The sequence below is a fragment of the Amblyomma americanum genome, unplaced genomic scaffold, assembly GCF_052857255.1.
Source record: "Amblyomma americanum isolate KBUSLIRL-KWMA unplaced genomic scaffold, ASM5285725v1 scaffold_52, whole genome shotgun sequence".
In the NCBI taxonomy this organism is placed as follows: Eukaryota; Metazoa; Arthropoda; class Arachnida; order Ixodida; family Ixodidae; genus Amblyomma; species Amblyomma americanum.
The window spans coordinates 208,770-226,103 of record NW_027526524.1 but is presented as its reverse complement, the minus strand read 5'-3'; the positions used below and the strand labels follow the sequence as shown (position 1 = coordinate 226,103).

Here is a 17,334-nt window from a genome sequence, read left to right as displayed (position 1 = left end):
TATTTGTTATAGCAAGCTATGGTTATGTTTGCGAAGCTCCCTCACCTCTTTCTCAAGGGCTTTTTTGTCAGGGTCTAAGTCACATGTGGTACTCCTGCGACATACTTGATTATTTGCTACCTCAAATCGTATATTTGGTATTGCAAGCTATGGTTATGTTTGCGAAGCTCACTCACCTGTATCTCAAGGGCTTCTTTGTCAGGGTATATGTTTCATGCGGCACTCCTGCGACATACTTGATTATTTGCTACCTCAAATCGTATATATTATTTTGCAAGCTATGGTTATGTTTGCGAAGCTCCCTCACCTGTATCTCAAGGGCTTCTTTGTCAGGGTCGAAGTCGCATGTGGTACTCCTGCGAGTGGGCGTAAGAACAGCACCAGGATGCGGCCACCTAATCCGCTCTCCTTCTTCGTCCAGGTTACGGCATGTGCTCTGTTCAGCAATGCGCCGCTATCGTCAGCTACCTATGAGATCAGCAAGCTGCCCTGCCACTTCAACGACACTTGTGATGCCGCATGCCCGCAAGACAGGCACATTTTCATCGCCGTCCCTCCATCGCATGAAAGATCCAGATCAACAGCGACATCATTTGCTGCCTATATGAACAGCTGGCGGGCCCCCGGCGCCCTTAGTGGGCGTGAGAACAGCACCAGGATGCGGCCACCTAATCCGCTCTGCTTCTTCGTCCAGGTTACGGCATGGGCTCTGTTCAGCAATGCGCCGCTATCGTCAGCTACCCATGAGATCAGCAAGCTGCCCTGCCACTTCAACGACACTTGTGATTCCGCATGCCCGCAAGAAAGGCACATTTTCATCGCCGTCCCTCCATCGCATGAAAGATACAGATCAAGAGCGACATCATTTGCTGCCTATATGAACAGCTGACGGGCCCCCGGCGCCCTTAGTGGGGGTGAGAACAGCATTAGGATGCGGCCACCTAATCCGCTTTCCTTCTTCGTCCAGGTTACGGCATGGGCTCTTTTCAGCAATGCGCCGCTATCGTCAGCTACCCATGAGATCAGCAAGCTGCCCTGCCACTTCAACGACACTTGTGATGCCGCATGCCCGCAAGACAGGCACATTTTCATCGCCATCCCTCCATCGCATGAAAGATCCAGATCAACAGCGACATCATGTGCTGCCTATATGAACAGCTGGCGGGCCCCCGACGCCCTTAGTGGGCGTGAGAACAGCACCAGGATGCGGCCACCTAATCCGCTCTGCTTCTTTGTCCAGGTTACGGCATGGGCTCTGTTCAGCAATGCGCCGCTATCGTCAGCTACCCATGAGATCAGCAAGCTGCCCTGCCTCTTCAACGACACTTGTGATTCCGCATGCCCGCAAGACAGGCACATTTTCATCGCCGTCCCTCCATCGCATGAAAGATCCAGATCAACAGCGACATCATGTGCTGCCTATATGAACAGCTGGCGGGCCCCCGGCGCCCTTAGTGGGCGTGAGAACAGCACCAGGATGCGGCCACCTAATCCGCTCTGCTTCTTCGTCCAGGTTACGGCATGGGCTCTGTTCAGCAATGCGCCGCTATCTTCTGCTACCCATGAGATCAGCAAGCTGCCCTGCCACTTCAACGACACTTGTGATGCCGCATGCCCGCAAGACAGGCACATTTTCATCGCCGTACCTCCATCGCATGAAAGATCCAGATCAACAGCGACATCCTGTGCTGCCTATATGAACAGCTGGCGGGCCCCCGGCGCCCTTAGTGGGCGTGAGAACAGCACCAGGATGCGGCCACCTAATCCGCTCTGCTTCTTCGTCCAGGTTACGGCATGGGCTCTGTTCAGCAATGCGCCGCTATCGTCAGCTACCCATGAGATCAGCAAGCTGCCCTGCCACTTCAACGACACTTGTGATGCCGCATGCCCGCAAGACAGGCACATTTTCATCGCCGTCCCTCCATCGCATGAAAGATCCAGATCAACAGCGACATCATGTGCTGCCTATATGAACAGCTGGCGGGCCCCCGGCGCCCTTAGTGGGCGTGAGAACAGCACCAGGATGCGGCCACCTAATCCGCTCTGCTTCTTCGTCCAGGTTACGGCATGGGCTCTGTTCAGCAATGCGCCGCTATCGTCAGCTACTCATGAGATCAGTAAGCTGCCCTGCCACTTCAACGACACTTGTGATGCCGCATGCCCGCAAGACAGGCACATTTTCATCGCCGTCCCTCCATCGCATGAAAGATCCAGATCAATAGCGACATCATGTGCTGCCTATATGAACAGCTGGCGGGCCCCCGGCGCCCTTAGTGGGCGTGAGAACAGCACCAGGATGCGGCCACCTAATCCGCTCTGCTTCTTCGTCCAGGTTACGGCATGGGCTCTGTTCAGCAATGCGCCGCTATCGTCAGCTACCTATGAGATCAGCAAGCTGCCCTGCCACTTCAACGACACTTGTGATGCCGCATGCCCGCAAGACAGGCACATTTTCATCGCCGTCCCTCCATCGCATGAAAGATCCAGATCAACAGCGACATCATTTGCTGCCTATATGAACAGCTGGCGGGCCCCCGGCGCCCTTAGTGGGGGTGAGAACAGCACCAGGATGCGGCCACCTAATCCGCTCTTCTTCTTCGTCCAGGTTAGTTCTGTTACTTCCCTGTACGCTAAGAAATCTTATGACGTGTGTCTGTTGCTGTTCCCACGCCCGTTAGTTTTGCTTTGTGTGTTCAGTGAATGCTTTGATATTGTAAACCAACTGCTGGCGTTGTCCGGCGACGTCGAGCTCAACCCTGGACCTAACACGAGGCATCAGGTACAGGACTCTCTTCCTGACGTCCAGTCTAAGCAGTTGGAAGATAAGTTTGCAATACTGGAGGCTTTGAACACGCGACCTGCGAAAATTCAACTGGACCATAAGGCTTTCATAAAGTCTATTGATGATCTTAAGAAGTCCCAGCTGAAGTTAGAAGATTTGAGCGAAATGAACAAAAGATTAACTAACGTTGAGCGCAAAACTGTTACCATTGACGAAACCGAGAAGGAAGTACATCCTTTTCAGCAGTTAGTTGACCAACTTTCTAGTGAAAACTCGCAGCGTCGTGCGCGCCTGTCTGAACTTGAAGACAGGCAGCGACGCGATAACCTTCTGTTCTATGGCATGCCTGACGCGCAATCAGAGTCCTGGGCTCAGTCAGAAGAAAAGCTAGTCAAGGTTCTTTCATCCTGCTTGGAAATTCCGTCCTCTGAAATTTTGATCGATAGAGCGCACAGGCTCGGTGGGTTCGCATCGGAAAAATGTCGACCAATTATTGCCAAATTTTCATCCTTCAAGGTAAAGCAGAGAATACTGCTTAACTGTTCTAAGCTCAAGGATGAAAAAATTACGCTTAGCGAGGATTTTTCTTTCGCCACCCGTCACGCTAGAAAAAAACTGGTCGAATTTGGTAAATCCCAGCCGCTCACTTTCAAGCTTCGCTTCAATAAACTTTACATAAAAAATAAATGCTACTCCTACAATCACTCTGATGACTACGTTCATGAAATCCCAAGCGCCTTCCCGTTGCCAACCGACCGTTCTGCGGACCCTACGAATGATACCCATAGCGCCTCCGCGCCACCGACCGAACTTGTTACCAATTAGCACTGCGCGAGGGACAGTGGAACTAAGTCCCCGGCCACTACCCCACTTTTTTTTTGTTCACAAATATTCGCAGCATAATACCTAAACGAGATGATCTTTGTTCTGTAATTGATGCTTGCGATGCTGACATTGTATGTCTTACTGAAACCTGGCTATCGGCGAAGATAGATAGCTGTGAACTTGTTACCTGTAAAAAGAGATATAACATTTATCGGTACGACAGGGGTTCTAGATGTGGCGGAGGCGTGCTTGTAGCTGTTGCTGATACTGTTATGTCTTTTCCGATCCATTTTGTAAGCGCGTTGGAACTTGTACTGCTTGAAATTCCCACATGCTCTAGGAAATTGATAGTGGGCGTTTGCTGTCGTCCGCCGTCTACCTCCCCCACCTTTGTAAACGATCTTCATGATGTCATTCATATGATTACAGTCCGTTATCCGAGCAGTCCCTTTATCTTACTGGGTGATTTTAATTTCCCCAACATAGTGTGGTCTAATGTGAGTTCTTATTGTGAACCTTTTTCAAGTGCATGCGACATGTTCTTGAATTTGTGCAGTGATTTTTACCTATCCCAGCTTGTAACGCAGGCAACTCGAATTTTACCTACTGCGTCTAATATCCTCGATCTGGTACTCACCACATCGCCTGATTTTTTCCAGCCCATGTCATACTTGCCAGGGTTAAGTGATCACCTACTCGTTCATTTTGCTTTGACCTGCGCAGTTCCCCATCAACGTAACCACAGTAAATATATCCATGATTACAAAAATGCTGATTTTGATGCTATTAACCTTGAACTGTCTGTTTTTCTAGACCATTACTTGCTAAGCCTTCATGATCGCTGCGTGAATGCTAACTGGAGCCTTTTTAAAGAAAAAGTTGCTGCGCTCACTGAAAAATATGCTCCACGCTAAGTCATCACCTCTAACCGTCAATCACCATGGTTCACTAAATCGTTAAAACGGCTCTGTAATAAGAAAAAACGCATGTTCCGCTCTGCAAAACTAACCGGTTCCCAAGAACGTTGGACTGCTTATCAGGCCACGGCCCTTGAATATAAAAGAGCACTGAAGGATGCCAAAGATTTGTTTTTCAATGACACATTACCTTCCCTTTTGATAAATAACCCTAGGCAATTTTGGAGCGCAGTTAACAAAAAAGACAATTCATCCATCAGCCTTAAAGACTCCAGTGACCAACTAATTCATCCTAATGAATGTGCAAATGTTCTAAACAGTGTATTCGTTTCAGCTTTTTCCAAAAATCAGTGTTCGGTAACCACTGCATATAACAGTGCTGACTTTTTACCGATGGATTCTATTGTCTTTGATCCTGCTGGAGTGGAAAAAATAGTCGAAAAACAAAAGGTTTTTTCATCATGTGGTGTTGATAACATTAGTTCTAAGTTCTTGATCAAAACCAAAGTATACAGCGCAATAATACTCTCTAACCTATTTCAGCAATCTCTTGAAACAGCATGTATACCTGATGACTGGAAGGTTGGGAAGGTGATTCCCTTGCATAAATCTGGTGATCAACATTCCCCGCATAATTATCGACCCATCTCACTTACCAGCATTCCGTGTAAAATCATGGAGCATGTTATTTACTCTCACCTTGCATCGTTCCTTGATTCTAATGCCTCTTTTACGGACAGTCAACACGGATTTCGGAAGTGGTTTTCTTGCGAAACACAGCTTTTAACCTTCACACATGATCTAAACTCATTCCTCGACAGGGGTTCCATTGTCGACTGCATATTCCTCGATTTCTCAAAGGCGTTTGACAAGGTCTCTCATCAACTGCTTTTTTTTTAAACTTAGTAAACTTAACCTCGACCCTAACGTTCTTAGGTGGCTGCATTCGTTTCTCACTAATCGTTCACAATTTGTCACCGCTAATAATGCTTCTTCCTTCACTTCTCCAGTTGGATCTGGAGTACCACAAGGCTCTGTTCTAGGGCCTCTGCTTTTTCTTGTATATATCAATGACTTACCTGACAATCTATGTTCAACAATAAATCTTTTTGCTGATGACTGCGTCATATACCGCGAAACTAACAGTGACTCTGATATAGCTCTTCTTCAATCGGATATTGATCATGCTCTTGAATGGACTAACAAATGGAACATGGAACTAAACATAAAAAAGTGCAAGTACATGCGGGTTTCTCGTCGTAACACCACATTGCCTTCATATTGTCTTAATAATTGCAGCCTTGAGTCTGTGCCTTTTTACAAATATTTAGGTGTCTTCATTTCCCCTAATCTTTCTTGGAAAGTACACATAGACTATGTAAGCAATAACGCTAACCGCATGCTGGGCTACATACGCCGTAGCTTTAATCTTTCTTCTAGCTCCGTAAAACTGCTTCTCCACAAGTCGTTGGTTCGTAGTAAACTAGAATATGCTGCATCTATCTGGGACCCCTATCAAGAGACACTAATATACCAACTCTAATCTATACAGAACCGTGCGGCCCGTTTCATTCTCTCGAATTATCACCGTAACTCTAGTGTCAGTGCCATGAAATCAAGCTTATCACTCCCACTACCGTAGCAACGTAGAAATATATCCCGCCTTTGTCTATTCCATAAGATTTACTACGATAACCCCATCCTTAAGAGAAAATTTATAACGCCACCTTGCTACGTTTCAGCTCGGATCGATCATCGTCATGAAGTCGGTATTCTTTCATGCCAAACAAACCACTTTTACAACTCATTCATCCCCAGCACATCGGCACAATGGAATCACCTTCCCCGATCGGTCGTCGAAATAAGTGACCATTCTGTGTTTAAATCGGCTTTAACTAACTTGATGGTAACATAGTACATGTAATTCTTGCGCCCTGCCGTTTATTCTTTTCAGCTTATGTGGTAGTTCAAACAGACCTGGTCTGCGTGGTATGCTTGTTTGCATGGTATGCTTAATTTAATGCTTACTTTTATTCTTTGTTCATAATTTCGTGTTAAATGACTGTTAATTTGTTTGATTGTATTTGCTGTAACCTACTGATTTGCGCGAGCCATATTTTTGTTCACATTTTTGTGTTACTTGTGACTGCTGTTCTTTTGTTATTTTGTCTATTGTACCCCACTCCCCTCTGTAATGCCCTCGGGCCCTGAGGGGTACTGAAATAAAGAAATAAATAAATAAATAAATAAATAAATAAATAAATAAATACTTGATTATTTGCTACCTGAAATCGTACATTTGGTATTGCAAGCTATGGTTATGTTTGCGAAGCTCCCTCACCTGTATCTCAAAGGCTTCTTTGTCAGGGTCTAAGTCGCATGTGGCATTCCTGCGGCATACTTGCCTATTTGCTACCTCAAATCGTATATTTGGCATATGAAGCTATCGTTTGTTTGCGAAGCTCCCTTACCGGTTTTTTAAAAGCTTCTTTGTCAGGCTCTAAGTCGCATGTGGCATTCCTGCGGCATACTTGCCTATTTGCTCCCTCAAATCGTATATTTGTTATTGCAAGCTATCGTTTGTTTGCGATGCTCCCTCGCCTTTTTCTCAAGGGCTTCTTTTTCGAGGTCTGCGTACCATGTCATACTATTGCCACATGCCTGCCTATTCGCTACCTCACTTCGTATATTTGGGATGGCAAGCTATGGTTTTTTTTTTTGTGAAGCTCCCTCACCTGTTTCTCAGGGGATTCTTTGCAGCGGTCTACGTCTCATGCCCCACTCTAAGCATGCTTTCCTATTTGCTACGTCAGTTCGTATGTTTGGGATTGCAAGGTATGGTTATGTTTGCGAAGCTTCTTCACATGTTTCTCAACAGCTTCTTTTTCAGTGTCTACATTGCATGTCGCACTCTTCCGGCATGCCTGTCTATTTTCTTAATCAGTTCGTATGTTTGGAATTGTAAGCTACGATTATGTTTACTAAGCTGTTAACCTGCTTCTCAAGGGCTTATTTGTCGGGGTCTACGTACCATGTCACACTCTTAAGGCATGCCTGCCCATTTGCTACCTTATTTCATATACTTGGAATTGCAAGCTAAGGTTAAGTTTGCGAAGCTCCCTCGCCTGCTTCTCAAGGGATTCTTTGTAGGGGTCTACGTCTCATGCTCCACTCTAAGGATGCTTTCCTATTTGCTACGTCAGTTCGTATATTGGGATTGCAAGGTATGGTTATGTTTGCGAAGCTCCTTCACATGTTTCTCAATAGCTTCTTTTTCAGTGTCTACATTGCATGTCACACTGTTCCGGCATACCTGCCTATTTGCTGCATCAGTTCGTATATTTGGGATTGCAAGCTATGATTATGTTTGCGAAGCTGTTGGCCTGTTTCTCAACGGCTTATTTGTCAGGGTCTACGTACCATGTCACACTCTTAAGGCCTGTCTGCCCTTTTGCTACCTCATTTCGTATATTTGGGATTGCAAGCTAAGGATAAGTTTGCGAAGCTCCCTCGCCTGCTTCTCAAGGGCTTCCTTGTCGGGATCTACGTACCATGTCACGCTCTTGCGGCATGATTGCCCATTTGCTACATCAATTCGTATATTTGGGATTGCAAGCTATTGTTATGTTTGCGCAGCTGTTAACCTGTTTCTCAAGGGCTTCGTTGTCGGGATCTACGTACCATGTCACGCTATTGCGGCATGCTTGCCTATTTGCTACATCAGTTCGTATATTTGGGATTGCAAGCTATTGTTATGTTTGCGAAGCTGTTAACCTGGTTCTCAAGGGCTTCGTTGTCGGGATATACGTACCATGTCACGCTCTTGCGGCATGCTTGCCTATTTGCTACATCAGTTCGTATATTTGGGATTGCAATTTATTGTTATGTTTGCGAAGCTGTTAACCTGTTTCTCAAAAGCTTCGTTGTCGGGGTCTACGTACCATGTCACAATCTTAAAGGGACACTGAGGAGAAATTGAAGTTGGCTTGTATCGATAGAATACCAGTTCCTGATCACAAAAACGCCACTCTTAATGAAAACAAAGCTCTTGTAAGGTAGAAAAGGTAGAAAGCTCTTGTAAGGTAGAACCAGAATGCAGGTATCGCCGCCACAGGCCAATCTCGCAAGTACAAGCGTGGTGAGGCCATAGGACAAGAGACGCCACCTTGGAGGAACTTTCCTTCCTACATGGGTCGCGAATGTTTGAGGCTGACAAAGGAATGTTGCGCGGTTCAATATTGAAGTAAGTTTTGTTTTAAAACCCATAGTGCACTTTTATCACACCAGGAAGACAGACAAAAGACAGCCTGAATGTTGGAAGCAAAGAAAACCGATGCTTGGCGGCGCCACAGGCAGCCAGGAGAGTTTCATTTTGTTATGGCGCTTCGCATCTATGAGCTTTGCGTGCCCCGTGGTTTTGTTTTTGACGCGCCTCGATTTACAAGCGCCGAACAGCAGAGGAACTCCAAGTGCCGCTTCAAGTGCTAGTTAACCTTTGGAGGAGCCTGTTAAGGCTTCTCAGATGATCGCCACGGTCGATGAAAAACTATGATGGCACGATGGTCGGTGATCGTACAAGGTGATCGTATTCGCACGCTCGCCCTGCGAAACTTCCCGGCTGTGCCAGTCGACTTCAAACTATTTGACAGGAATCGTTTATTATTGACGGGAGACAAGGTACAAGGCAGTTCAGAAAAAAAAGCTGATGTCTTGGCTCTGTTAGGCCAGGATATACCGAGCGAAAGCGCGGCGATTTCTTAGTGCATTCACTAGATACGCCTATATTGAAGGTTGCGCTTTGAGCTGTCGTGGCGGAGTGGTAGCGTCTCCGCCTCAAACGCCAAAGGCCCTGATTCGATTCCGAAGCTCGGCACGGGAATTCTTTTTTCTTTTATTCAGTGAGTGGGCTGGGGGTTTCAGTGGCTCCCATAGATGCCGCCACCGAATACGTTGGTTAGCGGTTAAGCGCAGGCTCTGTTAAAACGCGTTTATGCTCCGGCGTTGCGAGCGCGCTGCACGGCGACGTCACGACTGCCAAAGCGAGACCCTCTATACCCAAACTGCGCTTGACCGGCGACGCGTTCGGCGTCATCGGCGCACTCTGACTGCACTGGCGGGGAGACTTGGAGCAAGTCTCTATTTCGCGCCGAGTGCGCGAGGGGCCGCCGGCCCTGATTCGGCTCCGCGGCGAGGTGCGCGTTGTGACGTAATTAATAGCTTCGGCAGTTGGGCGGAGCTGTTCTTTTCGAGCTCAGTTAATTTAATCCATTCACAGTACATATCTGAAAGTACATGCAAGTGGGCGAGAGAGCCCGATTCATTGGACCCGTTGGATCTAGCGGAAGCCGTTGAAGCGTCGTGCGCCGGCTTTAGTTTCAAGCCGCCGACTTTAAACGCGACCGCTCTTGAGCACCCATCCGTTTTTTGGAGCAAAATAATAAATAACTTGGCCCTTGCAACCGTGGAAGGCCTCGACGCCGCCTGCTGCGCCGTGCAACCGCGCCGTTCAAGGAATCACAATCTGTTGGCCCCAAAGCCCCGGCCAGCCTCCGATGGGCGCAAGGCGCCGACCTTGTCCTGGCCCTTCGCGACTCCCCGCACTGGGGTTATGATATTTAGTTTGAAAAGGCTGCTCTCTGAGGAAGGTGGAAACGACCCGCCGGCGCATAACCTAACCGTGCTCTCTCAAAAGCATCGCACGCTCTGTGGGGCTGAGGTCGCTGAAATGCAGGCCGGAGTTTTTGCGAGAACAACGTCGTCGGGTTCGGGAATGGGATCCATCGTAACGCTTCAAGACTCCGGTGCAAACGTAAACGAAGCGACGGTAGCGACCCCCGATAGATGCCTTCAACGTGCGGCGGCGGTAGCTTTCATTTCGGCAGCTGCTAGACCGCACCGCTAGCCGCCAGAAATCACGGAGTCTCCGTTTACGTCGCGTTTCACGTCAGACCGTCCTGTGACGTCATAAGAGTTCTCCGGGACATCATAAGAGTTTTGGAGTTTAAATCGAAGTGGCGAGAAAAACTTTTTCAGCTTCGAATCCAAATTTCTTTGAAATAAATGCATCTTTCGCTCCCGGACAAGCGGCTACAAAGCCATGCAATGCCGAACTCTCAAATTTTGCTAAAAAAAATTGATAGGGTTCTCCTCAGTGTCTCTTTAAGCAGGAAATTGCCAAAGAAAATATCTATGATAATCGTAGGGGAAGCTCTTTGTTGTTTGAGGCCAGGACGAGAGTTTTGGGGACTAATGGTGGCTTCCAATCGCAGAGTTGGAGCACTTCTGGAGCAACGTTTCCTGCTCTTTTCGGAGCAACTGTATTCCAAGCGCAGATCTGAGGCACGGATCGCGTCTTCCAATCGTAGACAGGGAGCGGTTGCCGCGCCGAGATTGCTCCATGGAGCAGTCGGGACTGCTCCGCCGAAATCGGCGGATCCGGCCGAAAGTTTGCGTGACGTTCTTTTTCAGCGGCGCCCTACATGCTCTGGCCTGCTGCTCTGGCCAGAGCAAGTGTACTCCAATCGCAATTTCAGGTTGCGTGCTCTGCGCCGGATTCAGACGCTCTGTCACAGAGCGTGCAGACCACTCTGGGCCTGCGATTGGAATTCGCCATAAGTCGTATAGAGTCAGGTACCACGTGATAGACATGTTGTGCATTGCGTGCGGAGAGGAGGAGGAAACGGCTGAACACTTGATACTTTTCTGTAAAGGGCTTCACCCTACAGTAGAGAGCAGTAGGGCTGATTTATGCAAGGCATTGGGGTTTAAGGACAAAGGACAGTGAAAGGAAATAAGATTTGAAGCGGGTAGAAGTAACCCAGCGTAGGTTATCTGATTGGTGGCTAAAATCAAGAGAAGAGTAAAATTTCATGTCATGCCTAGGTGGTTTGCGCCACCGCCCGATTTAAAGGGTTCACCCTTATCCATCCATCCATCCATCATTCCATCCATCCATCCATCCGGAAACAAAGGAACGACAATCTTGCTGAAGCAAGCAGGCATTTATTGCTACAGCAACAATAACGCCAACTAGCAACGAACACGCTAAGGAATAGAGGTCGTCCGACTCGCCAGCAGGGTTACAAGCGAATGTTCGCGAACTGCAGGGCAGGGGTTACTCCGCGGCCGGACGGGAGCAGATGCGGGGGAACGTTCCGCCCCACGAGGCCTCGCCCCGGTGGCGGAGAGAGGAGCGCGCGCCGATCAGTCCGTGCGCGAGCGCGTTCCCCAGCCGAAGAGAGTGTTCTCTCCCGCGCGCGCGCATCAGTCACGCCATCCGTGATACTCATGTAGCTAGGAAGTCTGGAGGCGATGGAGAGGAGGGGAACAAGCTAACTTCCAGGAATGAGGTCACAATCAATGATAAGAGGCAGCATAAAAATCCGGAAGTTAGGAGGAAGGGAATACCCTAGCGCTTATCGGTGGTGACTCAAATATGAGTAGGTGCAAAAGAACTATAATAGAGCGTGTAAAGGGTGATAAGCGGGTAGCAGTCGGGACATTCCCAGGCAGGACAATGGACGCAGTACGGAGGGACACGAAAAGCGAACTTTCTGAGAATGTTGCAGAGCGCATTTTGGTAGTGGTAGCGGCGGTGCTAAATGATGTTCTTAATAGTGAAGCCGCAAAAGTAGTGGAAAGATTAGCGGATGGAGTAGACCATTTAAGGGCGATAGCACAGCAAGTCCAGATCGTGGTGTGCACAGTGCCGGAGGTGCAAGAACAGAACGGAGAAATTGCCAAGGACGTTGTGGCTGTTAATCGAGAGATATGGAAGTTAAGCCGGGAGAAAGGCTTTGAAGTGGCAGACATAAACAGGGATCGTTTCTGAAATAAATGCAGTGACACGAAACACCAAATGCCGATATTATTCTGCTGGGTGACACGAAACACCACATCGAGAATCTGGATGGATACACAGATTGTAGCAGGAAGTTGATGCTAGACTTCTGTGAGCGACGCAACCTAGTTATTGTAAATAGAGAAACTAAGTGTGAGGGACAAATCACGTGGGAATCCCGTAACAGACAAACGACCATTGACTACTGTTTAACCACGCAGGGGATGTATAGCAAGCTCGCAATGATGGAAATAGACGAAGAGGGGAAGCACAGCCTGGGAAGTGATCATAAGCGTATTAGTCAACAGTTGTGAGCCCTGCTCAAAAGAGAAATGAAGGGAAGTCAAAAAGAGTACGCAAAACTAAATGACGAACAAATAGCGCAAATAGCAGCCGGCATAGAGGAAGCAATAGAGACACATCCCATGGAAAAGTGGGATTATAATCAGTTATAACTCCTCATTAGTACAAAAATAAAAGAAGTAAAAGGAGTAAACCGCTGGAGAGGAAAGAGGAAGCCAAGAAGTTGGTGGAATAAGGAAATCAGGGAGGCCATCGAACAACGACGGTTGGCATCACGGTAATACAGAGAAGCAAAGATGGCTCACTTATCTGAAGAGGAAATAGGCCAAAAATGGGAATCTTATCGACAAAAGACGCAACATGTGAAGGTCCTCGTCCAGGCTAAAATCAGTCCTCTGATAGCTGGCTGGCGGAAGTTCGCAGTGAAACTAAAGGGGGTCAAGAAAATTCTGGAATCATATATAAGCGTATCGCAGAAAGCAGGAACATATTCACGATACTGAGGGAAAATGTTTAGATGGAGCTGACGCTATGAACTACATTGCATCAGTTATAGCTGAGTCATTTAGGAAAGACGATAGGGTAATCGCCCTAAATGAGGGAGCAACACAGGACAGCACAATAGAAAACAGCTTGGAACTGGCCAATCTTAACTGGAAAAAGGCAGAAGCAAATATTCCAAAATGCACGTCCACAGGTATAGACGAAATTCCAATCAAGTTAATGAACTTGGCCCAAGAGGCAAGGAAACGCTGATAAAAGCATTGGACACAGTCATAACAAATAAACAAGTTCCGCACAGCGGGAAACAGAGTAAAATGAATTTGATTTATAAAGGGAAAGGCGATAAACGAACACGAAATCCTTCCGACCGATTACGATAACTTCAGTTACATACAGGCTGGCGATGCAGGTGGTGAAATTAAAGATGCAGTCATTGGTAGAAAGTAATAGAATACTCGGAGAACTTCAGAACGGGTTCAGAAGGTGTAGACGCTCAGATAATAGCCTGTTCATGCTTACCCAATGCATAGGAATAGTTGAGGCGGAAAACAGACCTCTGTATTCAGCCTTCCTGGACATAGGCGGTGCATACGACAACGTTAACAGGGAACTACAGTGCAACTATTAAAAGATTAAGGTATCCGTCATGAGGTAATTAATTTTCTACAGGAAATATATTGAGAAAATGAAGTTGCAATATCATTGGTAGGAATTAAAAGTACGACAATTGTCGAGGTACACGAAGGATTAAGGCAAGGTTGTCCTCTATCACCGCTGCTGTTCATGCTTTATATAATAAGTATGGAAAGAAGGCTACAAGGAAGCAATCTAGGTTATGATCTGTCGCACAGATTAGGCGGAAAGGTTGTTGAGCAACGACTACCAGGTTTAATGTTTGCGGAAGATATTGTACTGTTAGCAGATAGCCAGGAAGATTTGCAAACTCTGGTTAAATGATGCGGAGACGAAGGAGACAGTCTAGGTTTCAGTTTTAGCGCAGCTAATTTCGGTGTGATGGTTTTCAACGGTGCAACTGATCAGGAGCTTACAATACAAGGCCATGAAATACCCCGAGTGGCCAAATACAAATACCTCAGGGTATGGGTAAACGAAGGGCAGATGTACACGGAAAAGCACTAACAGTCTCTCATAGCAAAAGGGCGAAGAGATGCCGGAATAATGAAACATAGGGTATTGTGAAGGTGCGACAGGTATGAAGTACAACAGGTATGAAGTACTGAGAGGTATCTGGGAAGGAATAATGATGCCGGGGCTCACTTTCGGGATGCGGCTCTGTGCTTAAGGGCAGAAGTTCAGTCGAGATTAGAAGTAAATCAGAGAGCTGTGGGAAGATTAGCACTAGGTGCCCACGGGAAAATCACAAACGAGGCAGTACAAGGGGATATGGGCTGGGCATCGTTCGAAGCACGGGAAGCTCGAAGTAAAATACTATACGAAGAACGCCTGGGGAAATTGGGCGATAACAGGTGGGCAGCTAAGGTATTTAAATACGTATGCAGAAAGAGTGTTGACTCAAATTGGCTGAAAAGAACTAGGAAGCTAACCAGCAAGTATGCCAGACACGAGGACGGAGAAAGAAAGAGCATTAAACGACAGGTTAAAAATGCGGAAGGTAAAAATTAGACAAATTCAATGCAAATTAAAGAAGCATAGTGCAGAAGTATATCGATACTAGAAACAGCAGATCAGGAAGGAAGCGTTTTATTATAACTCAAGAGGCAGTGCCCGCCTATTTGAAGCTAGGTCAGGGTGTCTTAGAACGCGCAGCTACAAAAAGAAATTTAACGAAGAAGATGACACCTGTGCTGTGTGTGGTAAATCTGTAGAAACAATAGAACACCTCATGCTGAAATGTGATGGTATCAGTTGGGTTCCTTTTACCCCTTTCTCTTTCTTGATGTCAGCCCGAAGGGGAAAGGTAGATGTTGTTGGATGCCGACGTCTTGAGGTTCTAAACTTGCTCAGTCACATTACTCGTGGAACTTCAGGAAGTAAACTGTTTAATCACACATAAAATAGTTAAGACAGAATGGAAGGTACAACAAGGAGAACAACTATGTACATAGTGATTGATCCGCAAAGTGACCAGACGAAATCAACCCCCGGTCCCACCAAAACGTCTTCTTTTAATCCCTAAGTCCCCGCCCTCAGTGGGGACACCAACCAATTAGGTCAAAACACAAGCACGCATCCAATCAAGGACCGGGGAAAGGAAAACACATCCAATAAAACACATGGGAGAGGAAAACACATTGAAAAAGAGACAGAGGAGCGTAAAACACGCCCAATCAAAGATTGGGGAGAGGGGACAGGTCATTGTCACGAATACTAACAATTCCCCTCTCGGATCACTCCATCCTCCCCCGCGGAGCGGCATGATTACTCGCTTAAAGAGCATGCGAGGGCCGCACAGATTGTCGAAAGCCGTGCCACTTAAGGCGCCATCGCTCCCCAATTCTTCCTGATGCCCCACGTGTACAGGAAGTGCCTGGCAGTCATATGGAGCTGATAAGCGCTCACAGTGAACATGAGGAACGCGTCTTCAAAATTGCCTCCTAGCCACACACTGAACGACCGCCGCCCGGGTAATGGCCTTGGGCAGCGTCGCCGCGGTAGGGATGAAAGGCGACGCGCCTTCGTTGCTGCTTCTCGGAGCGGGCCGCGAACAATGGGGCCCGGCCAAGCTGGGTCGTCTGCGCACCCCGAACTCCCCTCCGTCGCCGTCCGCTTGACTCGTTAGTTCCATGTGGAGTCAAAAGGAAATGGATCACAGCGTACGCACTCTTGTCCACATACAGGCGGCGTTCCGTACGTGATTACTTGAGGCTCCGGATGTGTCCAAGCCAGCCGCGCACGACACCTCCCCACCAAGTGGGCTGCATAACATCTTCGAATGAAGCACACACACAGAAAACCGAAACAGACCAACGTGCCGCGGGCCCGGAGCCGAAGAAGCACCATCTGCCGCTGCCGAACCATATGCGTTGCCAAAGCCTCAGGGTACACCTCCATACATGACATAACTCCAGGCCCCGGATACCCCCACGCCTCTAGTTGGCAGCTACGAGTCGCGACATTGCATCGGCATTAGCGTTTTGCTCCCCCTTTTTGTGCTCGACCCGGATATCGAATCTCTGCAGAGCGAGTGCCCAGCGTGTCAGCTTGGCGCTGTGCGGACTACTCAGAGTCAAATATTTGAGCGGGTTATGGTCCGTTATGACCCTAATTTGTGCGCCACACAACTAGACTTCAAGTCGCCCTAATGCCCAATGATGGCATAAGCCTCCTTCTCGATAGTCGCCCAGCGGGTCTGAGCCGGGCTTAGCTTTTTGCTCAGAAAAGCGATAGGCTGCTCGCGGCCCTCGTCATCGCACTGGGCAAGGCAGGCACCCACCGCGTAGTCCGAAGCATCGGTTGCGAGCACGAACTCCTTACTTGGGTCAGGCGCATGAAGTGAGGATGCGCTCTTCAAGCAAGCTTTCACCTCATCAAAAGCTTTCTGCGCCTCGTCATCCCATGGGAGCCGCTGCGGTGTCCGCCTGTTAGTTAAGCTCGTCAGTGGGAGCACGACGCGAGAATAGTCGGGGACATATTGTCGGTAATAGTTAGCTAAGCCCAGAAAGCTTCTGAGCTCCTTCTTTGTTTGGGGCCTCGGCATCTCGTCTATTGCCTTGACCTTTCCTGGATTAGCGCTGTGCTTCCCCGACCCAACCACATGGCCCAAAAATTCGACTTCTCGTCTCGCGAAATGACATTTGCCTGCGTTCACGGTGAACCCGGCGGCTGCGATCGAAGCGAGCACCGCCCGAACGTGCCACAAATGCTCCTCCCAGGTGTCTGAATAAATCGCGAGGTCATCTATGTAGGCGCATGCGTACTCGCGGTGCGGTGCTAGTACTTGGTTTATGACCCTCTGAAATGTCGAACTCGCATTTCGAAGGCCGAAGGGCATGACCCTCCATGCGTACTGCCCCACCGGAGTGACGAATGCCGTGAGGGCCTGTGCCTGCTCGTCAAGGGATATTTGCCAATAGCCTCTCAGCATGTCTATTAGGCTGATGAAGTTGGCCTTCGCTACTCGGAACAGCAGCTCTGACGGTAGGCTCATCGGAAAGGCGTCCTGCTCGGTTATCGCATTCAAC

General features: G+C 48.1%; 1 protein-coding gene across 1 annotated transcript; it reads left to right on the top strand.

The window, feature by feature from the left end:
- The first annotated feature begins 345 nt into the window (after positions 1 to 345).
- Positions 346 to 3,607, top strand: LOC144112095 (uncharacterized). Its single transcript, XM_077645173.1, has 2 exons — positions 346 to 368; positions 2,698 to 3,607. Exons 1-2 carry the CDS (start codon positions 346 to 348, stop codon positions 3,605 to 3,607), a joined length of 933 nt encoding a protein of 310 aa, XP_077501299.1.
- Positions 3,608 to 17,334: the final 13,727 nt, after the last annotated feature.